Source organism: Acomys russatus, chromosome 8 (assembly GCF_903995435.1).
Source record: "Acomys russatus chromosome 8, mAcoRus1.1, whole genome shotgun sequence".
In the NCBI taxonomy this organism is placed as follows: Eukaryota; Metazoa; Chordata; class Mammalia; order Rodentia; family Muridae; genus Acomys; species Acomys russatus.
In genome coordinates, this window is record NC_067144.1 from 75877283 (window position 1) to 75901923 (window position 24641).

Consider the following 24641-nt stretch of genomic DNA (forward strand, 5'->3'; position numbering starts at 1 on the left):
GAGCTGTATTAGGATACTTCACTGTCTTATACCGAAAAGACTCAACATCTCTAACTCATGAAAACAGACTCATGACCAATCACAGAATTTAATGAAAAATTCATAAAGCTGTCTTAGTTTGTTTACTACTACATTGATAAAACACTAGCCAAAAGCAACTTGGGAAGGAAGGAGGGTATTGAAGCTTACAACTCTCAGATCACATTTCATCACTCACGGCAGACCCTGGAGGCAGAAACTGAAGAGGAGGGCAGGGCAGAGCCCTAATGACTAGATCATTCCCCATGGCTTGGTCACCTGCTTTTTTATAGAACCCAGGACCATTAGCCCAAAGCGTTGCACTACCCACAGAGAGCTGGGCCCTCCAAGCGGTCATCCATCAAGAAAATTCACCACAAACTTGGCCACAGTCTACTCTGATGGAACATTTTCTCAGTTGAGGTTCACTCTTCTCAGATGACTCTAGCTTGTGTCAAGTTGACTTAAAATTATCCAGCACAGTCCCGGTTTCATAGATATGACCCCAAATGTAAATGAAAAAAAAAAACTCATCAGTAAATACTTTATGAGAACTAAACACCTGGTAGAAAAAACACAAAGACAAGTCATAGTCAGGTAGTAAATATTTATAAGGCATATATCTCTACCTGAGAAAAGATTTGTTCCTGAATATATAAAAAGCTCTCAAAATTCAATAATAAATTGAGCATCTGTCCCCAGTGATGTAACCTGTACCCAATTCTCCTCTCCTTGAGGTCAAGAAGTACTATATGGGTTTGGAGTTGGGGTTCTGGGACAATCAGTCTGAGAGTGAGGCTTGTATCCACTGACCTCCGAGTCATAAAGGGACTCTGTAGCTCTCCTGCGGGAAGGGTATGGTTTCCTAGCTGACCTGGCCCCACCCTGGGTTCCCACACTAGAACTGGGCATGCAGAGCCGTCCACAGCTTCTGTTCACACTGAGACAGCTTTGCATTCCCTGCAGCCCAGTGCCCATGAGCACACAGAAAGCAAGTGTACCATAGTTTATCTTTCCACGCTTGTCTTCATTTGCTGCAGTTCCTAGGAAGCAAACTCACTTTGGTCCCCAATTACTGAGGGGATTGGCTTCAGTGACCCATTTTTTCCCACTTGCCCTCCACCCCATGCAGTGCTCTGCAACTCTTTCCTACAATACAAAGTGACTCAGAGACTCTGGTACCCCATATTTGACGACCTCCCCTTGGTGGGGAGCCCTGGTGGCACTCAAAGAAAGAATAAGCAGGCTACCAAGCTGAGACTTGATACCCTATGACCATAAAGTGGGGGAGGAGGGCCCCCTCAGTCATAGACCTAGGGGAGGGGAAAAAGGTGAAAGTGGGAGGGAGGGAAGAATGGGAGAATACAAGTGATGGGATAACAATTGAGTTGTAATCTGAACAAATTAATTAAAAATAAATAAATGAAACAAACTGACTCAGAGAAAACTGGTTTATTAGGAATATAGTAGGCGGCCGCCAAGGCCATGCCCCACTTGTTCATCAACACTTGCTCCTGGTAGGGTGCACAAGAGCAGGGCACTGAAAAAGAGGGGGTAAAGTGGAAATGTGCTGAGGGTGAATCCATTGTCCTGTCAGGAAAGTGGCATCATCTCTTCCTCTTCTTCCTGCGTTTGGAGAGCCTCTTCCTCTTTCTCGGCTCAGAATGAGCAGACAGCTCCCCTTCACATCTGAATGCTACGCCAGTACCAACCAGGTCATGGGGTAGGAGGTAAAGGGTGGTGGCACAGCTACCAGGAAAGGCAGGAGCCCTTCTGTCCCTGAATCAGTGTCCAGGAGACACGGGCAAGGACGGAGCCAGCTTAACCAGGGAATTTGGCCAGCCTGCGGCGAGCCTGGGACAGCCTTGCCAGTCGCTCCTTCAGGAATTTCCTCTTCTCACTGGTGTCACTGTGTTCCTTGAGGAGCCAGCTGCAGGAATCCTTGTCCTGCAGCAGCTGAAGCATGCTCTTCTGCAGCTGATCAGCAAACATCTTCAGGATGAAGTACTGGATGATCAAGGGAATGTGGCTGGAGATGCGGTTATGAGCCTCCTAGAAGGAGAGACAGAAAAGGCTCCAGGGAGAGGCACAGGAAACCTGAGCTTACCATGTCACCTGTGCGTAGTGAGATCCTGGCAGGTGCAGGCCTCCCAGCAGGGAAGCAGGGCTAGGCAGAGTCCTAATGAGCTGCCTGAAGGAAGTCAGTCTGCACCTGCTCTATCCTCCCTCCTAGCTGTCAGCCCGGTTCTCCCATCCTGAGACGGTGGCTCACTCCCTCTGTAATATGGCACGTGCAGATGGTTTCCCAAGCCTCTCTGGTACTCATTTTCCTTCATTAGGATACAAGTATCCCATGACCAGAGCCCTCTGGAGATGGTAAAGAGATGTGTCACAAGACACCAGAGTGAGAAGGTGCCAGACAAGTGATGAGCACCCGGTCACAGTTTAACACAAACCTCGAGTCATGGCAGGACATGGACTCTGTGTTCTCTGACCAGAGGCAGCTAGGGTGTGGCCTGTCTCCAAATGGCCATGGGGAGGAGTGAGGTGCAGAGATGGGAGGCACATAGAAGGCACAGAGGCCCCAGATATCCAGGCATGGGTGCCTTGGTTGGGAATAGAGCCTTGACTAAAAGGAAGTGATGATATGTGCAGACAAACGTCCCCAATTCACACTATGACATGGAGAGACATTGAGGCCATTACACTCTGAGAAACAAGGCAGACAGGAAGGGTAAGAACTCTACTATTCCACTCGTTGAGGTCCCTGGAGTTGTCTGAGTCCCAGAGACAGACAGCAAACCTGATCTCTACAGGTACATGGGCATAGGAACCAGGGCCCATGGGCTTGGCTACATGATCAGGCTGGCATTCTATCTGTCAGTGATTAGGACAGAGGTCTGCACACTAGAAGGTCACCATGACTTCCCCTGTGTGGATGATTCCAGGTCCCTGTGGCTCTGACTGAGGAGGACCTGCTGTCCCTGGGTTACATGATGTGCGCCCTACGACAAGTGTCAGGACCTGCCTTCCACATGAAGAGAGCATGGCATCCCAGCACTGTGCCAAGGGCCCCAGACTCCATCCCTCGTGCTCAGGACAGGGAAGCCAAGCCTTATACAGAAGAGCACTGATATTCTGAGAGTCTAAGTCATGCAGTTGGGGTCACAGGGACCATGAAGGGCAGATGTCTGTGGCTCTTAAACACCTGTTCATCTGAGTGAATATGACCACTTCCCAGAGGGTCACCTAGAGCTGTCCTGAAGCCTCCAGGCGGACTCAAACCCTACACAGAGAGACACACAGAAACAAAGGAAACAAACAGGCTGAAAACCCAGTTCCAATGTGTTCACACAAGTACCTGGCGGTAGGCATTCAGATGCTGGAAGATCTCAGCCATGGATGAGTTCTGCAAATCCTGGGACTGAGAGGAATGGGAATTTCTGTGCTTTGCATTCTTCTCCTCCTCAGCCTCCTCCTCTCTGATCTTCTGCAAGGCTCCCCTGTAAATTTGGTCCTGGCAGTAGATGATCTGCTCCATCTGGAAGTGCAGTCGGATAGTCTTCTCTGCTTCCTTTTCTTGCTCTAATCTGATATCTTCAAGTTTGGACTGCAAGGAAAGAGAAATGCAGCCAGCAGTCATCAAGGGATGCTTAGCATGGAGTAAGAACACAGGACACTCACAGGCCCACAAGCATCTGGCACCTGGCAGAAACAAAAGCAGTCATGACCTGGGAGTGTCCCTGCACCTGCTTGCTAGGCTCATCTTTGCAGAGGTCACCTGACATGAAGGTGCAAACCAGGCCTAGTCTGAGCCAGGTGTGAGAGCGGCTTCTGCAGAATTCAGTCTTCAGAGTCAACTTGAGGGGTTTATTTTTAGAGATTAGGTTGTGTAATGTGTGTGTGTGTGTGTGTGTGTGTGTGTGTGTGTGTGTGTTGCGTGTATGTGAATGCTATATTCATGCAAGGGCCTACAGAGGCCAAAAAAAGGTGCTGGATGCCCTGAAACTGGGGTTACAAATGATTGGAACCACTGGTTCCACTGGGAACTGTCCTCTAATGTCCTCTAAAGAGCAGTAAGCATTCTGAACTGCCGAGCCATCTCTACAACTCATGGATAGGTTTACAATCACTCAGGAGACTCTTCCCTGAGCGTGTGTGAGAAGGTGGCGACCCAGCCTAATGTGGACAGTGCTGTTCTACAGTCTGGGCTTCTGAACATCAGTATTCATCCAAGGTGGCCACTGGCTTCACCATCCTCCAGCCTGGGTGACAGCTGGGATGTCTGGTGGGCCTATGTACCCAAAATGGGAGCAATGAGGCCTCCCTGGAAGGTATGGCAAATGGGGAGGTGCATCTGGGTATACACAGGGTGCTGAGCTTTACATAGACTGAGCCCTGCAATGATCCCTTCAGGGTACATTCTAGGTGAAGTCTGTCCTCTGTGGCTGTCAGGAAAGCCCAGGACATGAGGCCCAGAGGAGATGACCGACCTAAGTGAGCCCCTCCTATCTGCATATTCTCTGGTAGAAGCTGCCTCCTTACTGCAGATGTCAGAGCTGCTAACAGAGCAAGGAGAGTGGCTGCAGCAGAGAAGGGAGTCCACACAGGTCCCCAGCCCTCGCCTGGGTGTATTCCTTACTTCTCTCTTTCTTGTGAACAATGCCTGATAAGAACGACTTAGAAAGGATTTATTTGGGCTCAGGGTTTGAGGGGTACAGTCCAAAGTGGCCAGGAAGACAGCACAGTAGGAATGCGAGGCAGCTGGTCACACTGCTCTCTTCAGAAAGGGCAGCGGCTGAGTTTCTTGGCCATGCCAGTCCCTGTGGAGGCAGAGGCATTTTCCTCTTTGCTGTTGCTTCCCTCTAAAGACACAAAGTTTCACACAGCACCCTCGTTGTTAGAATCCAGCACACACTGCTACTCTGGCCCTGAGAACCCAGCAGCTCTTTGTCCCTCAGCCTCACAGAATGTCCGCTATCCCACTAAGCCAACACGCTTCCACATGCCTGGATTTCCCACAGAGGGAAACACGTTTTTAAGATGTATCACGTATATCAAAGGATGCCCAAAGGCTCCTGATGGCTATCTGGTCATCTTCAGTGGCCACGTTCCCATACCCTCCCCCCTTTTCTTTCTGCCTGGTGGGGTATCAGGGAGCCTGGCTGCAAAGGTTCTAAAACTTTTCTCCTTCTTCAGAGACTTATTGAGAAGAGACCTGAGTCTGTTCTCTAAGCTTGGTTCCTCTTAGGACTCCAGACAGGGTGTCTGTAGCCCTGGGGCCTGATTTTCCTCAGAGACACTGGTATACCGTCTGTCTGACTGTCTGTCTCTCTGCCTGCCTGTCTGCCTGCCTGTCTGTCTGTCCATGGCACAAATAATTTGTAATAAAAGTCTTACTCCCCACAATTTTACCTCAGTGTCCCCCTTGAGCCCCACATCTGACATCTTTTACTCAGTGTCTTTCTGAACATGGGCCTGTGAGCCTCTCTGACAGGGAGCTCACTGGTAGATGTCAATGTTCATCTCTGAGTCCTCCCTCCCTTGGCCCTCCTCTCCCTGCCCTGAGTGCTCCCTCCCTTCGCCCTCCTCTCCTTGCCCTGAGTGCTCCCTCCCTTCGTCCTCCTCTCCTTGCCCTGAGTCCTCCCTCCCTTCGCCCTCCTCTCCCCGCCCCCACCTTAGCCAGACAGCACCAGTAGCCTCATCAAAAGCTTCATGCTGGAGCTTAAGCCTTTTCCAAGCCACCACAGAAAAGGAGAAATAAGTCTCAATCTGAAACACCGATTATCTACTGTCCAATTCACTATGCTTTAAAAAGAACACACAGTTTTACCTTGGTAGTTCTGTAGAGGTTAAAAAACTCCTGGAAATTGTCTTCAGAAACACTGGAAAAGGCAACTCGTACCATTTCTGATTGAAGAGAGAATAAACAGTTTAGCATGGTAAGGGGTAAGATGTATTCACTCTACCTAATGCAAAACCAGGGCAGGGGTGAGGGGTGTGGGCGCTCTCCTGTTCTCTCCCTCCTTCACTCTCCCTGCCCAAAGAGGAGGAAAGTATACACTGGCTTCCGGAGAAATATATGTATTACTAGAAAAGTGTGGTTATCATCCTGCATGAAGGACTCTGGCTGTGCTCTTTACAGGCCCTAAGGGCCAAGGATGTCACATGACCCTGCCCTCTGACAGAAAATCCCTGGACCCACAGGATCAGAATGGATCGAGTTCAATTCTGAGTCCAACACAGTGGCATCTGGAGCACAGAAAACCTGCCCCCTCCCTAGAACCAGCCCAAGGCCAGCTCTGAGGTGCAGCACTGCCTTTGTCTCCATCCTGGAAATAAAGTGGCTGAGAACAAGAGAATTCCTCTGTGACCCCCAGTAGAGCACTCAGCAGTGACCCTATGCAGCACTGCTCAGTGACCATGCACAGCACTCACCAGTGACCCTATGCAGCACTGCTCAGTGACCATGCACAGCACTCACCAGTGACCCTATGCAGCACTGCTCAGTGACCATGCACAGTACTCGCCAGTGACCTTGTGCAGCACTGCTCAGTGACCATGCACAGCACTCGCCAGTGACCCTATGCAGCACTGCTCTGTGACCATGCACAGCACTCAGCAGTGACCCTGTGCAGCACTGTTAGTGACATGCACAAGCACTCACCAGTGACCCTATGCAGCACTGCTCAGTGACCATGCACAGCACTCGCCAGTGACCTTGTGCAGCACTGCTCAGTGACCATGCACAGCACTCACCAGTGACCTTGTGCAGCACTGTTCAGTGACCATGCACAGCACTCACCAGTGACCCTATGCAGCACTGCTCAGTGACCATGCACAGCACTCAGCAGTGACCCTATGCAGCACTGCTCAGTGACCATGCACAGCACTCAGCAGTGACCCTATGCAGCACTGCTCAGTGACCATGCACAGCACTCAGCAGTGACCTTGTGCAGCACTGCTCAGTGACCATGCACAGCACTCACCAGTGACCTTGTGCAGCACTGTTCAGTGACCATGCACAGCACTCACCAGTGACCCTATGCAGCACTGCTCAGTGACCATGCACAGCACTCACCAGTGACCTTGTGCAGCACTGCTCAGTGACCATGCACAGCACTCACCAGTGACCCTATGCAGCACTGCTCAGTGACCATGCACAGCACTCACCAGTGACCCTATGCAGCACTGCTCAGTGACCATGCACAGCACTCACCAGTGACCTTGTGCAGCATCTCTATTGCTGGCTCCTCCAGGTCTTTGATCTGCTTTCTTATAATGTTCTCAAATGTCTTGTAGTTCACAAACCCTGGCAGCTCTCGGCCACGATACTGCTTTTCAAATGTGTAGACTTCATTGTATAAAGTATCATAACCTACAACAGGCAGTGACAGTGGGTTGATTTATAAAGCACCTTGCAGATTTTTCTAAACAAACCCATTCTGATCTCTCTGAAATTACCATAATAAAGCGAAGCCAATAAATGTCTACAAATTGAAAAATACTCACAGTTACACAGAAGAATGCAACCTCATTGACACTCCCCTCAGTTGAGACAAAAGGACAAAAGGCCTCACAGAGCCAGAGACCTTGGCAGAATGCATCAGGTGGGAAGCAGAGGAAGACATGGCCTCAAAAAGTCCTAGAGTGTGCTGGTCTATGAGCCCAGGTGGATTTCCACCAAAGAAGAAGGGTCAGAGCACATGGCTCATAGGCCCTGTGGCCCCTAGACAGCATCAAGAGCTAGGTGGGAGAAGAGCCCCCATCAGCAATGGGTGACAGGGCACATAGGCACCTGGATGTCCCCAGTGTGGTTGGACCCCCTGGTCATGAGTCAAAACACTTAGTCCCTCTCCGCTGTCCTGGAAGTGGGCAGCAGACTCAGATAGGCCCCACTTTCTCTGTGATGACCTGGCTGCTTTTGTTGTTGTTTAATCATTTTATGTGTATGCATGTTTTCCCTGCGGGTATGTCTGTGCACAGTTTGCATACAGCGCCTGTACAGGCTAGAGCAGAGTGTCTGGTCTCCTGGGATTGGAGTTGCAGATTGATGTGTGAGTCACCATGTGGGTGATGAGGATCAAGCCTAGATCCTCTGGAAAAACAGCCAGTGCTCTTAGCCACTGAGCCATCCATTGCTCCAGCCTCCAAAGAATGTTTTTAATTTAAAAAAAAAAGCTTAACTCACTAATCAAGACTTCAGTATAGCCAGAGAGTTGTAAGTCAAGCTCTACAGTCTAATCCTTGGTTCCTGACTCCTGGGACCACTCCTCTCAGCAGCAGGTGGTGCCTCCCTTTCTCCCCTCTCCACTGCTGCAGCCGGTGCTCGGTCTTCTGTCTGTTGCACCCCTGTGTACATTCTGTGTGTTTCTGACATGGAATTACAGGACACAGGGCCCTGTGACATGGTTTCCACTCACGTTTCTGTCATTAAGGCTGACCGTGTACTGTTTGTCTCCACTCCTTCTGTGCCTTTCAGTGGGTTAAAATACTCCACTGAATGATGCTAAGGACTGAATTGCCTCCCTTAAAATCCTTGTGCTGTGGTCCTAACCACCCAGCACCTCAGGGTGGGACTATTAGCAGATGCAGTTTTTAATGAATTTACTGAGTATAAAGAAGTCTGTTAGGGTGATCTCCAGTCAACTGCATCTTGTGCCCTTCCAGGGATGGACAGGACAAAAACACCCTGAGTAGAAGACTTGTGAAGACATGGGAGAAGATGTCAGGTTCAAGGCAAAAGGACTTGTTTGTTGTCTATTTCCTGTAGACCTCTTTCCATTTCCTCCTGGGGGTGGAGGAGGACAGGGTGTGTTCACCTCTCCCAGGGGTCACTGCTGTGATCCACAGAGACGGCACCATGGCACACTCCCCATCAATGCACCAGGGCTTGCTTTTTGCTGCCTCTTCTCCAGCACTTGCCAGTGTCTGTCTTTCTGGTTCTAATTTCCCTCGTGGTTGGGACAGGAATTATCCCTGTGTTTTCACTGGCCTCTCTGATGGCTATTGCTCATGCATTTTTCAAATGTTTTATTAGTCATATGTATGCCTCCTTTTTGGAATGTCTCTTACGGTCCCTTCCCCTCTTCTAATTGGATCCTGTTCTCCTATCTTGGAGTTGTAATGTTGCTTCATGTTCTGTTCTTTAGGCTCTCCTCTCTCAGATATAGTGGCAGACACGTCTGAGCTTTTGGAAGGGGACAGTAGCTCTTCCAAGGAGTGAGGACACACTGCAGAGCCTACAGTGGTCAGCCTCAGCTGCCTGGACTTAGTAGTGGTGAGCACAGCAGAAACGGTGGGCACACAGGGACATGGAGAGTCACATCTTTAAATAGTGTCAAATTCGTCTCTCTATGAAGGTACATTTCACCCACTCTGACTGCCGGCCGCACTGTCCTCTGGGGTCAAAAGCATTCTCTGTGTGGCTATAGGAGACACAACTAACTCTATGGCTTCGTCCAGCCCACTCAAGGCAGGCAAAGACCCTTGGAATCCACAGCAATCCACCACCACGGTAGCACTGATATGTGATCAATGAATGGACGGGCACCAGTTCCCTCCAAGTTTAAAACTCTCCATTTTGGAGAGAGGCTCCTTAAGGCACAGGGTGTTAGAAGGGAGGTTAAAAAATAGGATAATCCTAAAGCATGCAAAACAATATGTCCTCCTGGAAAGCTCCTTAACCTCAGGAAGTAAACAATTCGGTAACCTTAGGAAGCCCCTGAAATCTATAAGATTCACTAGGCCTCTTTCTCAAGTGTATACAAACAGTAGGGACTGCTGAGAGTCACTGTCACTTAAGTTGGGCTGCCTGGAAGAAGCAAAGACAAGCCAAGCTGCCTGACAGAGGCACAGACTAGTTTAACCACCCAGAAAGGACACTCTCCAACCCATTAAGCTGTCTGCAGACTGTGCAGTGTGCTCCAGATTTCATGGGCCATCACCCATGCTGGGCTGGGCTTTGTGGATACAGCTGTTTTTGAGTCATTTCTGTGCCTGTGATCACACATACTCCTGTAAGTGAACCCAATAAAACTCTTTGGTTCACCAAGCCAGGCATCGGTAGTCTACACACTTTGGTTTGTTGTCAGTTCCCTAGCTGACGTCTTATCCAAGTTCACAAGGGGAACTTCATTTCTAGTGTACTGGCATTGAAAGGTGAGCCATTAAGAGGTGACCAGGACATGATAGCCCCATCCTCATAGAGCGATGAGTGTCCTCAGCACAGAGGCCAGAGGGATCTGGTTCTCGTCTTTCTCACATGAGGGTCAGGCTATGTGATGGACTCTCAGAAGCAGAAAGGAGCCCTCTCCAGATGCCTCATTTCTGGAGCATTGACTTGGAACTTATTAGATCTGTGAGTGTTGGACTACCATTGTCTGTAGCAGTGAAGAGGAAGACTGTTGAATGGCAACACGGATTGAACAAGATACTCACCTTGTTGGAAATTCTCTTGGATGTCCTTACTCCACAACAAGAACTCTTTCCGCAGTTTGTTGAATAGGCGGCATTGTCCCTCAGCCACATTCTCTTCCCCTTGTACTACAGCATTGATGTCTTGGTTGAAAGCGTTGATTTTCTGTCAAGGAAAAAATCATCAATATGAGCAGAGATCTTTCAAGCTGGGGATCAAGGTAATGAAAGGACATGTGTGTCCTGAAGGTGAGAGAGCCACCTTGTCCTCATGGGCCCATCAGTCAGTATGGAGAAGGGGCTTTTTGCAGCTGGAAATACCTCCCTTTCTCCTTTCCCTTTGGGATCATCAGGGAGAACTCCTCTCTCAGTGTGGATGAAAGAAAAAGGTCCCCCCAGCTCCACACTGCATCAGCCATGGCCTCTGTCCTGACTCTGTTTTAACACTAGTGGGGAGATGCAGCCCCATCAGCTTGGGAGCCTGAGATCTGGAGTGCACCAGAGATCCCTGCGTAGAGGGATGCCCTCATCATCATGCCGGGCACCATGGTCAATGCTCATATCGCTCAGGAAGATGGGCAATGCTCACTTCTATCAGGAAGATGGTCTTCCCATTCTCATCTTCTGGTATGTCTGTGCCGTACTTCTGCAGCTCGTCAGTTGTACTCTGGTAACACTTCTTTATTTGGTTTTCTAACAAAGGCAGAGTTTTCTGAAACATAAAGACATGAATGAGATTTGAAAATACAGACTGGAATGCAAAGGAGTCCCCAAGCCTACTCCACAAGGTCACCACGGCACGTGGTGGGTAACAGTCTGAAGTCCTGAGATGATTCTCCCAGGTGGAGAACTAAAGAGGTTTGAGGTGCAGACTCCACCAGGTCAGGGAAAAGTGAACATGGCTTCTATCTGAAGAACCCGTGTTGAACTAAAGCTCATGATCAAGTCTGGAATGAGGAGCTCACAGCCATGCCACCCAGAACCTAAGGGTCACAGCAGCTGGAACCAGCACACAGCCTCCCCATGCCAGAGTCACCAACTCCCAAACACAACATGTCTACACAAAGACATCTTGACCAGCATGTGTGCCCAGGACTGCCCAGACCCAGCTCAGCTTGAGGAACACACAGCCGCCCCGGCTTACACAGATGTGTGAGATGAGCTCCGTGGTCAGTCTCTCTGCCAGGCATGGCACTGTGGCCTTCCCATCCTCCAGAAGAATTCTGAGGAAACAAGAGAGTAACAGGGTCCCATCAGACCAGGGTAGAAAATAAGCTTGAAGTATGCTCTGGGGAGGTTAGGGTCAGTTTGGGTACTGTCAGTGAGTGGGTACCTTGAGGTTGGATGCATGGAGTACTGAGAGATACTGTCAGTGCGTGGGTACCTTGAGGTTGGATGCATGGGGTACTGAGAGATGGGTTTGTTGAGTGATGCAGAGGAAGCAGCTCGGATAGTTCCATAGTGTGCCGCCATGATTCCCTCAGCTCTTGTAATGGAGTAAAATCTCCTCTCCAAAATCATGTGTACACAACTACAGGTATGTTATCACTCAACACACACATTTTGTCATGTGTGACACACATGAATACACACACACACACCACACATGCATACACTCCCCAACAAGTATACAACACGTCTTTCTATATGTGAAACGTGAGTAAACACAGACACACTTACATATGATGGAGTAACCTACACAGATTGTATCTACTGGATATGACAGTGTGCTCCTATATTTTCTATTTTTATTTGCTGTGCAGTGCCAAGTGCTGTTAGGAAATAAGGTATGGCGATTTCTATAGCCCACCATACCTGTTTTCTACATGTAAATGTTTCATGTCAAACAGATGAGTCTCTAACATTATCATTCTAAAAATCAAGCTGTTGTCAAGGAGGTCACAGCCCTAATCTAGCCAAAAACCAACACTATATGCATAGGGCATAATCCTGTTGCTGGTTGGTTCAGAGTGAGCAACTGGGGATCTCTAGCACTATGCTAGGAGCTTTTTCTGTAAGAAAGGAGTGTGGCTTTTGATGAATAATTAGCTGGAGGCTGGAGTCGGGTCACAGGGAGATCAGGAGCAGGCAGGGAGGTAGAGGCACAGGATAGAGACACAGTGACAGGAAAGGGGGGTTGAGTCCAGATGGCTAGCTGAGGGACCGCCCCAGAAAACAGGCTAATGGCTGTGTACTATGCAGATATCTGTGTCTTTATTATTAAACTCCAAACAGGAGGCCCTAAAGCACTGCAATGTATATGTATAATACATATTAGTATACACGCCCTTCCATGTAGGCCACACATATGAATACATACACACACAAACATGCATAATACACAGGAATATAAACAATACATACAGATTCGGGTTTTATACAAGTTTACTAACATGCATTTGCGTGTGTGGGATGAACACGTGAAGTGGGGAGACACGCCCTAGTGCAAGAAAGGGTTTAAGCCATGAACTCTTAGAAGCATGAAGCTATGCTATTCAGTGCTACCAAACTCTGCGTTCACACAGTACCGTGTAATGCCTCAGGATATAAGACACCAGGGAATTAGAACTCTTCCTGCTTGTGACAGCTTTCTCTCACTGGGGGTCCAGTTTCTATACTGGTCAATTCATTTAAACAGACAAACAAGCAAACAACAAACTGTGGTAAAATAGAAACAATGGAAACTTGTTTTCTTTGGGGCTTTTGAAACAGGGTCTCTCTCTACATAGCCCTGGCTGTCTTGGAACTCACTATGTAGACTAAGCTGCCCTCTAGCTCATAGAGATCCATCTGCCTCTGCCTCTTAAGTGATGGGATTAAACGATTGCACACAATGGAAACTTTGAAAAGCCAGAAGAGCCTGGAAAGATGCATTTCAGGTTCTGAGAGAGCACAACTGTCAACCCAGACTATTATACCCAGCAAAGGGAACTATTAAAATTGATGGAGAAATAAAAATTTCCATGATAAAACCAGATTTAAGGAATTTATGGCTGCTAATCCAGCTTTACAGTGGATCCTGCAAGAAATACTGTGATCTGAAGAGAAGGATAAATATACCCAAGAACTTATGGGGAATAAACAGGCAACGTCACAGTAGTCTCTCAAAAGCACTCAAAGAACATCATAAAACCAACAACAAAGCCAGGCGTGGTGGTACACAGATCCCTGTGAGTTCATGGGCAGCCCAGTCTACATTGTCAATTCCAGGACAGCCAGAGCTACAGAGTGAGACCCTTTCTCAAAATACAAAAAGAAAAACAAACAAAGCCAGTGATAGGAATTAACACGCACCCATCAACAATAACTCTAAAAATTAAGTCTCCGTTCCCCAATAAAGACAGACTAGGATTTTGGATCTGAAGACATAATCTCCTCTCTTGCTGCCTTCAGAAAACACAGCTTACTCAGAATGATGGAAATGACCTCAGGATAAAGTAGAAAAGTAATTGGCCTAAGATGCAAGCAGGTTAGATCTCCAACTATCTGATAAAGCAGACTTCAACCTAAAGCTGATTAAAGGGATAAGGAGGGGCATTTTATATTTACCAAAGGAATGATCTACCAAGGGGATACTGCAATCTTCAACATCTAGATACCAAAAACAAGCCTACCAATTTCATTTTAAAATGCTATTAACTGTAAAACCACAGATTGAATAATACACTAATAGTGCGAGACTTCAATCTGCAACGTGCATGAATAGACAGGTTGTATGAATGAGAATTAAGCAAAGAAACATGACACTTAAATGATGTCAGAAATCAAATACAGATCTGCCTGGTGATGCACTCCTGAGGAGACAGAGGCAGGCAGATCTCTTGAGTCAGAGGCCAGCTTGGTTGACATAGTGAATTCCATAATAGCAAAGGGACTTATCTAGAGAGAGAGAGGCCGAGACAGAGAGGAAGGGAGGGAGGGAGGGAGGGAGGGAGGGGAGAGAGAGAGAGAGAGAGAGAGAGAGACAGAGAGAGAGAGAGAGAGAGAGAGAGAGAGAGAGAGAGAGAAGAAAGGAGAAATTCACATATACACAAGGAATACACATATATACATTCCTCTCAGCAGCCAATGGAACTTTCTCCAAAAGTATCACCTATTAGAACACCAATGAAGTCTCAACAAACACAGGGAAATTTAAATAGCATCCCACATTCCATTTGACACAACAGAGTGAAGCTGTGTATCAACAGCAAAAATAACGACTGACAACACAGAGGCGCAAGGACACTATTCAGCACGCTACTGAATAAGGGTTGCATTAGGAACAAATGTGGACATTTAAAAATTTCAAGAATGTTCTGGGTGGTGGTGGTACATGTCTTTAATTTCAGCAATTGGAAGCCAGAGATAGGTAGAATTCAAGGCCCAGCCTGGTCCATAAAGTTTCAGGACAGTCAAGCTTACTAAGAAAAACCATGTCTTGGAAATCCAAAATAAACAAATAATGGAATGAATGAATAAGTAAATAAAAATTTATTTTTACTAGATTTTAAATTTTAATATTATTTTTTAATAAATCTAAGAGTTGAATGAAAATGAAAACATAACACAGAACAATCTACAAGACAGAGTGAAGGGAGACCCCACAAGAGTGTTTACAGCATAATAGCATCCCAATATCACAAGGTAATAACCTACAAATTCACCTGGAAGCCATGGAAAACCAGGAGCAAAGAGTACTCCAAGCAGTAGATCAGAAGAGATAATCAAAATCAATGAAATAAAACTGAAAAGAAAACCTACAATGAATCAATAAAATGAGCAATTCATTCTTTGAAAAATTAAACAAGATTGACAAATCCTTGGCTTGCTTATTTATTTGTTTGTTTGTTTGTTTGTTTGTTTATTTTGGCTTGAGACAAGGTTTCACTGTGTAGCTTTGGCTGTCCTAGAATCACTTTGTAGACTAGACTGGCCTCCAACTCACAGAGATCCGCCTGACTCTGCCTCCCAAGTGCTGGGATTACAGGCTTGCACCATCACACCCAGTTCTCCTCAGCCAAATCAACCAAAAGAAAGAGAGTGAAGGGACACAAATTAATAAAATCAGAAATGAAGAGAGCCATTGGCACCGACTCAGGTGGCATGCAGAAACCCATAAGGACTCATTTAATTTAAACACTATACTCCCTGAGACTGCAAAGCCTAAAAGCATGGATTGAATCTCAGACGCATACAACATACCAAATTTAAGATAAAATGAAATAAACAATTTAGACAGATCCCTAACCAGGAATGAGATTGAAGCAGTAATAAAAACTCTTCCAGGACCAGAGGGATTCACTGTAGAATTCTACCAGACATTCAAGAAATCACACTGTTAAAAAAAAAGAAATCCAGCACTGTTAAAGTTTTCCATGAAAAAGAAAGAAAAGACTAGCTTCCAAACTGTTCTTTATGGAGCCAGTATGACCATGAAACACAAACCAGATAAAACAAAACAAAAAGAGAAAATTACAGACCACTCTCATGGATGCAGAAATATGCAAAAGTTCTCAATAAAATACTGTCAGGGAAATTTAAATTCATAGAAAAAATACCATTCATCACATTCATTCCAGAGATGTAGGGACGCGTCAACATATGTAAATCACTTCGTATTATCTGTCACACAGAGAACTAAAAGACAAATCCCACAATCATTTCATTAGACAAAGAACAGGCCTTTGACAAAAATCCAAAATTCTTTCCTTTACCAAAGTCATGAAGAAGCTGGGGATGGAGATGGCATACCTCAATCTAATAAAAACTATATACAAGAAACCTACAGCCAACATTGTACTAAGTGGAGGAAAACCAAACCGTTCCCATTAAGATTAGGACAGCCTTTTCTTTTCAAGGAGAATGCTCCTGCAGTAGGAAGTTCAAAGGGTTTTGGTGAGATTTTCAGCCATCAGCAGCAGGTGCATTTGGAAGCTCAGATCTTCTCACCCGTGTCTACTGCTGTAATACATCAAAAAGGGACCCGGCATAGTTTTCTGTAGACATTGAACAGTTGTCCTTGCCATGGGTGCTAAGCTGACACCTAACATGGCTGAGTGCTGCTTTTATGACATGTCAAAGACACGGTCATGTTCTGAGTCTCCTACTTTTCCTCTGCTCTACTCTAATTGTGACTCTGGTCCCTGTGCACATTTAACTGTAGCACTTTGGCAGGTCCCTTCCTCTTTTCCACTACTTCCTACTCTTTGAGGGCTACTGTGTGTATTCTGCGTTCCTTCAGGAACGTTCTACAGTGGTTCCCAGGATGGAGTTGTCCCAAACACCCCTCATGCCACCTCTGCTCTTGATCAGCAGTTCTCACTGCACGGGACAGACAGCACAGTGGAGGTACCTGAAGTGCGGGTGTTCGCTGAAGAAGGCTTGCTCCTTCTGCAAGGCCTCAGCTAGGCTCAGCTTCTCCTGGATGTCCTGCTGGCCCCTGCACTTGACTATCATGTAGCCCTTCTTCAGGTGGCACACCAGGTTCCGCACCACATCAATGACCTTGTCTTCAGTACCTCTGTCCACCAGATCGGGCTTGGTCAAGATCCCTGAAGGACAGATGTTGAAATCAGAGGACACACACTGCCACCAAGATAGCAGGAAGAAGTGAGGCTCTCACTGGCCACCATCAACCCATCCTTGACTAAGGCACACAGGGTCGATGCAAAACCCATGCAAGACGGAACCCCCCCCCACCCCACACACACACATGTGCAGGGGCTCTTGTGAGAACTGTGGAGCCGCTCTATGAGCTGCAGACTCCTCCCCAGCATCTCTCCACGGCCACCACCCAGGGAGACACGGATGTTCATCCTTTCACTCGTGTGGCCCTTACCATGGCCCCTAAGCTAGTGAATCTCAGCACATATGGCTTCCTCCTCATGTTTGCTCACCTTGACTCCTCATACCCTTTCTACCAGAGAGACAAGATGAGGGGGCCCTATTCCCTCAGTGGGATCCTGAATGTGCACTGAGATTGATCCACTTGATCCAGGGAATGTGTCCCACTGGTACCCACTCTTCTCACCTATGGTTCTGTCCCCCTCAGGGTCCACCTCCTGAGCCATGCTCAGCGCCTCCGTGGTGGCAATGTCCACATTGCTGGGGACCACCACAAGGTTGATGGTCTCCTGTTTTTGGATGTAAGTCTTGATGAGTCTCTTGATCTGTAAGAAATGAGATAGTGACTCTTAAATATGGAGACAGGATCAAGAGTGAGATGGTCCAGAGCATCCATTTGCTTCAGGCCCTGGCTTCCATGGACTGCACATGTCTCTAGTGGATTGTTGGCATCCAGTCTCACTCTCGCCTCCGCAAGATCTCTCTTACACACAACCCTGGATATACTCCAGTGCCCCAGCAGCTCAGTGCGTGTCAGTGCAGAGTCTAGAGTCTCACCTGGCGTCCTATGTCTGCAGGCTGGTTGCCTACAGCCACCCTGGTAATCCCAGGCAGATCGATCAGAGTCAGGTCTGGAACATGCGGGGAGCTGATATCCAGGCTAATGAGCTTATCACTGATACCCAGCCCTTCCCCAGCAATGATGTTCTGACCTGGAAAGGAGGAGAGAGACAGCTGTCAAGCTTGGCGAGGTGGGATAGTAAGGCTAGAAGGCAGGTGAAAGGGATGTTACTCCAGAGAACTCTGGGAAAGCCTTGGCTATGCAGTGACCACACAGGCCCCTGTAGCGAAAAGATGGGTTGGTCCTCGTCTGGTCATATTTTGAGCGTCTAGACTCTTTGGAGGTGGAACGACACTAGAGGAAGAGGATTACCGGAGCAGGTCATATGTCCTATTTCTGGCCCCTTCCTGTGACATTTGCTTCCTGTCTGTTATCACTTCTCTCTGTCACAATAATTGTCTTCCCAGGGTCATAGGGAAAGGTGACCATGGACAAAACCCTCTGAATCAGGAAGAGGAAGTAAGTCCTCCTGTAAACCCTTCTGAGAGGACCTGTGCCACAGCTGCGGAGAAGGAAGGCAAAGCCTCTTCTGTCCCATGGTTCTGGGTGACAGCAGGTTTGAAAGGGTTTTATTTTCTGTGTTAGAACAAGGTCCTGACAGAATGACTCAGGGTGGGCCTTTGTAGGTGGAGGAGATGCCCCCTCCTGGTAAGCTTTGTGCTTGGAAATAGGCATGTATGCTCCCTGCTTGCAACAGTCCACAAGAGCCTAGACAAAATGTATTAAAAGGCTAGTTCCTTGCAGGGACACTTCCAAAGCAAACAGCACAGACTTTAGGCCCAAAGGTGTCTAAAGATGGCTGTTTGAAGAAACTGCCCTAGAGATAAGGCCCTGGGAGGTGTCCTCGGTGTGGCTCCTGCAGTTTAGATACCCTTGGTTTAAAAGCCTACAGGTTTAGGGTGAGGGCACTCACTCTTCTGTTTCTCCCTCTTTCTTTCTTTGTTTGTTTGTTTCTTTTTTTGAGACAGGGTATCTCTATGTAGCCTTGGATGTCCTGGACTCACTTTATAGACCAAGATGGCCTTGAACTCATAGTGATCCACCCGCCTCTGTCTCCCAAGAGCTAGAATTAATTTGTCTTTATTTTAAGATTGGATAGAGCAATATTTTCGTGAATTAAAATCTAGCTCTTCAACTCTTGACTGTCTTTATTTTAACCAAGTGTGGTTGGTTGCCTGGCCTTTTTCAAGTCCAAGGCTCCCTCCCCCCTGCCCCCCACCCCCACCCCAAAGGGACATGAACTACTGTAGACTCACTCCTGGCTAAGTGGGTGGCCAACGTGAGCTCCGTCAAGCTAGGGGATATAACCTGAAGGCTCCCTCACGGCCAAGGAGGCCTTCGTTGTGACCGGTTCTCGGGACAGAGCCTTCCTCAGCTAGCCTCCAGAAGGCTGAAGAAAACTCCATAACCAGATTCTCAGCTCAGCCCCCAGAGAAAGGAAGCCACAACTCAGCACTTCTCCCCTGACTCCAGGCACAGAGGTTGTAAGGGACAAACAGAACACTGACCTTTGTTGATGGCCGCTTCCACCTGTGAGGGATCAGAGAGCTCCACTTCAATGTCCTCATAGCTGACCTTGCCTCGCCACTCCTTTCCCTCATCCAGTTTCTTCAGTTTCAGTACCAGAGGGCATCTGGTGACAATACCTGTGAGGGGACATCCATGTTAACCCAGTGCTCTGCTGCACACAGCCCGTATGCTGCACACCTTAGGCTAAAGGTGCTCACACCTGCACACACTCATCTGCAGAAACACTGGGAATGGAAACACCTAACCTCACTACTCTGACACTCCGTGTCCAGAGTGATCTCAGGCCTTTCTTCTGGGAACAGGAACCTAGGGCATGTTTTATGCATTGGCGGTAAAGCTACCAACTAGTTCAGTCTGGCAGCTAAGGAACCTTGAGGAGAATTCCTCCTACTCTGGACCCTCAGCTCCATGGGGAGCTTGGAGGAAACTTAACCTATCACACATCTTCTTCTAGCCCCTACACATCCTGGTCACTGTTGTCCCTCAGGCCACTTCAATCATGCCCCTGTCATGATCTCCTTCCCACTCCTGCCTTGTCCGTGGCATTTCCTGGGTCCCTGAACCACGTTGGCTTGACCTCTTCTGAATACTCAATGACTGCCTCAGCCATAGTGCTTAAATGGCAACACTAGCCTGAACCCCAGCCTCCTCTCTGAAGGGAGCAGTCACCTCAAGGGAAGGGGCTAGGGACTTGACCACTGAGACAGAGCTTTTGCAAACTGCACCTTTCAAGTCACCCTGAAGATGTACAGTGGGAAAGTGCGATAGACTGAAAGCTGCCCCACGCCAGCACATATGCTCAGCACCAACACCTGCAGTCACTGTTGGATACAGAGTCTGAAAGGAGTAATTTAGGCCCATGGAGGGCGTGGCTGGATCCCTAACCCTGAGATTGGGTTAGAATTGTGAGAGGAGGCAGAAACTGCAAGATTGCATAGAAGAAAGCCAAGGAGGAAGACCTCAGGAGAAGCTACACCTTGGTCTTCATCTTGCTGTGTACCCAGACCTGGGCGGGGTCTGTTTCTATCTTTGAAGTCCCAGGTCCACAGCCTAGCAAGGCAATAAGCACTGAGCTCTCACCACTGCCTCTGGGGAGGGCCACTCCCGACAGTGCTTCCAGCACAGAGCTCTTCCCTGAGCTCTGGTCTCCGATGACAGCTATGGCAGGCAGGGCCAGGTCCTGCTCTACTCCCAGGGCCCGCAGGGAGTCGATGAGGTCGATGCAGGGCCGCACCTTCTCCTCGTACTGCCTGCTGAGGTTGTTCAGAGACTCCTAGATGAGGGTGAGGCAAGAGTGAGGTCATAATCCACAGGAAATGCTCCAGCAAAGCCAATATATAGAACTCGTCTTCCCCGGTGCTTCAGACTCCACCCTTTTAACCTTTAACCCTCCATTCAACCACAGCCTCTGTTCTCACTGGGACTTGATTGGGTAGCTTGCAGGTGTCGGCCTGGGCCAATCTCTGCTTACTGTCTACTGAGATCCAGGGCCTACCTCCTGAATGGCAACCATAACCCAAACACTGAAGAAAGTCAGCAGACATCAGGTGCAGGACACACACTCTGCATCTTTACTAAGGGCTTCTAACCTTACAAACGCCTCTCCAGCCAAACTTGGACAGAGCCATAGATAGAGTTATTTCATTTATTAAAGGTAAAACTTCCCAGTTTCTCACTAACACAGTGAAACAATGGCCAGCAGGGGACACTCCAAAGATAGAGATGTTTAATTCCAAAGGTGGAAGAATATAAGAAGGAGGAGAAGAAGAACAAGTGTTTCGCCTAAAAAGCAAAAAGCAGTGACTGTTCACATTAAGTGTAAATATAAATGCTCCAACAGGCAAACTGGCTCTAAAGTAGAGGATGGAAGCCTCTGGTCCCAAGATGTTGACAAAGTTGTAGCTGAGAGGGTGCGGTGTTTCACAGAACAGAGCATGGCATTTGTGGGACACAGCATACAACCCTGAAAGTCATCACATGAAACTGAGGTTGGTAAGATACAAAGGCGGTATCTGGGGAAAGGCCAGCTATTCACCAAACAGTATCAGAACATTTCACTGTCTACATATGAAAGAAAATACCTACATTGCTACCTAACACTATAAAAATGAATTGCCAACCAGGGAGCCTGCATGAGACAGACCTGGGCCCTCCCCACAAATTGCACTCAGATTGAGTCATGTAGCTTGGTCTTCTTGTGGGGCTCCTGACAGTCGGGCCAGAGACTGTCTCTGACTTTGTTGCCTGCTTTTGTTACCCTTTTGTCCTTCTACGTTGCCTCATGCAGCCTTAATAGGTGAGGAGGTGCCTAGTATTACTGCAGCTTGGTATGCCTGGGCTGGTTGATGTCCATGAGAGCCTGCCCTTTCATGAAGAGAAGCTGAGAAGTGGATGGGGGAGAGGAGGGTTTGGAGGAAAGGAGGGAGGAAAAGCTGAGATCTGGCAGTAGGTAAATTAATAACTAAAAAACTTACTCATGATCCATCACAGGCCTAGATAGGAAAGACATGAAATATAGACATTCTTGAAAACACCAAGAAAATCTACAAATTCAGCCCAAAAGGCACAACCCAGACAAGAAATCATAAGGTCATCAGATGGAAAAAAAAAGTCAGCCAGGGAGAAATTGTTTGCAAAGTATCTATAAGACAAAGGGTTAATGCAGGAGGTTTGAATGGTTTGGCCCCCACAGAGTCATGTGTTTGGATGCTTGGTCATAGGGAGTGGCCCTATTAGGAGGTGTGCCCTTATAAGAGGAAGTGTGTCACGATAGTCTCCTGGCTGTCTGTGGAAGAGAGTCTCTTCCTGGCTGCCCTGGGATCAAGATGTAGACTTCGGGATCCAAGGTGGCGGCGAGCAGCGTGGGCTGTGTTTAGAAGCTCCAGTAAACGATTCAGGGAATTGCATGGAATTCTAAACCAGGAACACCAAGCTCCCCACCCCACTACAGCGAGAGTACTCCACAGTTCAAAAGGACCAAAATACAGAAAACCTGCATACTCCTGCACAAGGGAGGAGTGCGGATTCTCTTTGACCAGAGCGGCTGCGGCGGCGGCGGCGGCGGCGGCGGCGGTGGCGTCTGAGATTTGCAGCTGGAAACCCTCCGGCAGAGGCGGTTGGCGTGGTAACCGGTGGGAATTGCTGCGGAAGAGGGGACTCAGTGCAAGATTTGGGCCCCGCGACCCTAGCTGAACTCGGCGCACGGTATGGGCCCCTTGACCCAAGCTCAACTCGGTGCACGGCTCATGCCCAGAGACCCAAACTGGACTCGGAGCACGGTTCAGCCGCTGAGACCCTAGCAGAGCGTGGTGTGCGGTTTGGGCCCAGAGTTCCTAGCTGAGCTCAGCGAGCAGTTTGGGTCTAGAGTCCCTGGCTGAGTTCAGTGCACGGTTTGGACCCAGAGAACCTAGCTGGGCTGCGCGCAAAGTTTGGGCCCAGAGATTCTAGCTGAGCTTGGTGTATGGTCCTGATGCTGAGACTTTGGCTGGACTCGGCGCGCAGTCCGGGGCCCAGAGTCCTTGGCTGAATTCAGTGCGCAGTTTAGGTCCAGAGTCCCTGGCTGAGCTTGGCATGCAGTACAGCCCCTGAGACTCTAGCTGAGTTCGGCATGTGGTTTAGGCCCAGAGTCCCTGGCTGAACGTGGGAGGCAATTTGGGCCCAGAGTCCCTAGTTGAACTCAGCAGGTGGTTTGGGCCCAGAGAACTTAGCTGGACATGGCGGACAGTTTGGGCCCAGAGAGTCCTGAGACTTTGGCTGGACTCGGTGCGCAGATTGGGCCCAGAGTCCCTAGCTGAATTTGGCGTGCAGTTTGGGTCCAGAGTCTCTGGCTGAGTTCGGTGCACAGTCCCGGCCCTGAGACTCTGCTGAATTTGGTGGGCAGTTTGGGCCCAAAGACTCTAGCTGAGCTCAGGGCTCAGTTTGGGCCCAGAGTCCCTAGCTGAGCTTGGCGGGCAGTTTGGGTCCCGAGACTCTAGCTGAACTTGGCAACCTAAGTGTGTAGTTTTGGCCCGAGACTCTGGTTGAACTCAGCGCTAACTGGACTAAGTGTGTGGATTAGGTCCAGAGACCCATTTGGGTCCAGAGACCTGTTTGGGTCCAGAGACATGAACTGGACTCAGTGTGTGTGCAGATTGGTCCTTGTGACACTAACCTGGACTCTGCAAGTGGTCTGGGTCCTGAAACACTACCAGGAACCACAGACCACTGGAGCATCAAAGCTCCAGGACTAAGGAAATCTTGGGGAGACAGGGAGCAGAGTGGCCAGTAGACCCCCTCCATCTGACCTGCCTCAGTCCCTGGAGAGCTCCAGTGCTACAAGGGGACCCAGAAGGCTGTGGACACTTTGGCCTCACCCAACGCACATTCAGAGACCCAGGACAATTACAGGACCCACAGTACAGGGGAGCTGGGATCACTGGCGGTGAGAGAACCAAACTACAGGGCCAGCCTCCTGCCATCCAGACCAATGAAGCACCAGAGCTTCCAGCCTAGGGAAATTGCGAGTAAACAGGTGAATCTATTCCCAGACTCCCACCACCCAACTCCAGAAGCTACCTGCCAAAAACAGAGATGGCAAGATACCTAAAGGACAGCATAAAATCATATGCAAAAAAACCTAAAACAATATGGCATCTCCATATCCCAGCGATCCCAAAGAAAACAACCCAGAGAATTCAAACACAATGGAAATACAAGAAAATGACCTCAAATCCTTAGTAATGAGGATGATAATGGATGAAACAAATAAAATTTGTAATCAAATGCAGGAAGACGCCAAAGGGCTAAATAACATTTAATGGCAAACCTATCAGAATTACACCCGACTTCTCAGCAGAGACCATAAAAGCCAGAAGGACCTGGACAGAGATCCTGCAAACCCTAAGAGACCACAGATGCCAGGCCAGACTACTTTACCCAGCAAAACTATCAATAACCATTGACGGAGAAAACAAAATATTCCATGACAAAAACAAATTCAAACAGTACTTATCCACAAATCCAGCTTTACAGAAGGTACGAGAAGGAAAACTTCACCCTGAAGGGACAACCTACAACCAAAACTACACAGGAAATAGATAATTACACCACTGCAAAAACATAAACACACAAGTGCTCTACTGGAACCAACATTAAAATTAAGACTCTTAACAGTCAGTGGTCATTAATATCTCTCAACATCAATGGTCTCAATTCTCCAATAAAAAGACACAGACCTATTGAATGGATGCAT

At 48.2% G+C, this 24641-nt stretch overlaps 1 protein-coding gene across 1 annotated transcript in view; it reads right to left on the reverse strand.

Moving 5' to 3' along the window:
• Positions 1–1748: 1748 nt before the first annotated feature.
• Positions 1749–24641, reverse strand: part of LOC127192947 (interferon-induced GTP-binding protein Mx2-like) — a 32775-nt gene continuing 9882 nt past the window's right edge. Inside the window, exons 4-15 of the mRNA XM_051150328.1 lie at positions 20492–20684; positions 19390–19527; positions 17818–17972; positions 17447–17585; positions 16769–16967; positions 11579–11657; positions 11024–11146; positions 10459–10600; positions 7238–7396; positions 5852–5928; positions 3380–3628; positions 1749–2070 (exon numbers count right to left, since the gene is read on the reverse strand). Of these exons, the coding sequence (XP_051006285.1) occupies positions 1840–2070; positions 3380–3628; positions 5852–5928; positions 7238–7396; positions 10459–10600; positions 11024–11146; positions 11579–11657; positions 16769–16967; positions 17447–17585; positions 17818–17972; positions 19390–19527; positions 20492–20684 (1884 nt within the window). The 3' untranslated portion in view covers positions 1749–1839. The remainder of the gene's footprint in view (positions 2071–3379; positions 3629–5851; positions 5929–7237; positions 7397–10458; positions 10601–11023; positions 11147–11578; positions 11658–16768; positions 16968–17446; positions 17586–17817; positions 17973–19389; positions 19528–20491; positions 20685–24641) is intronic.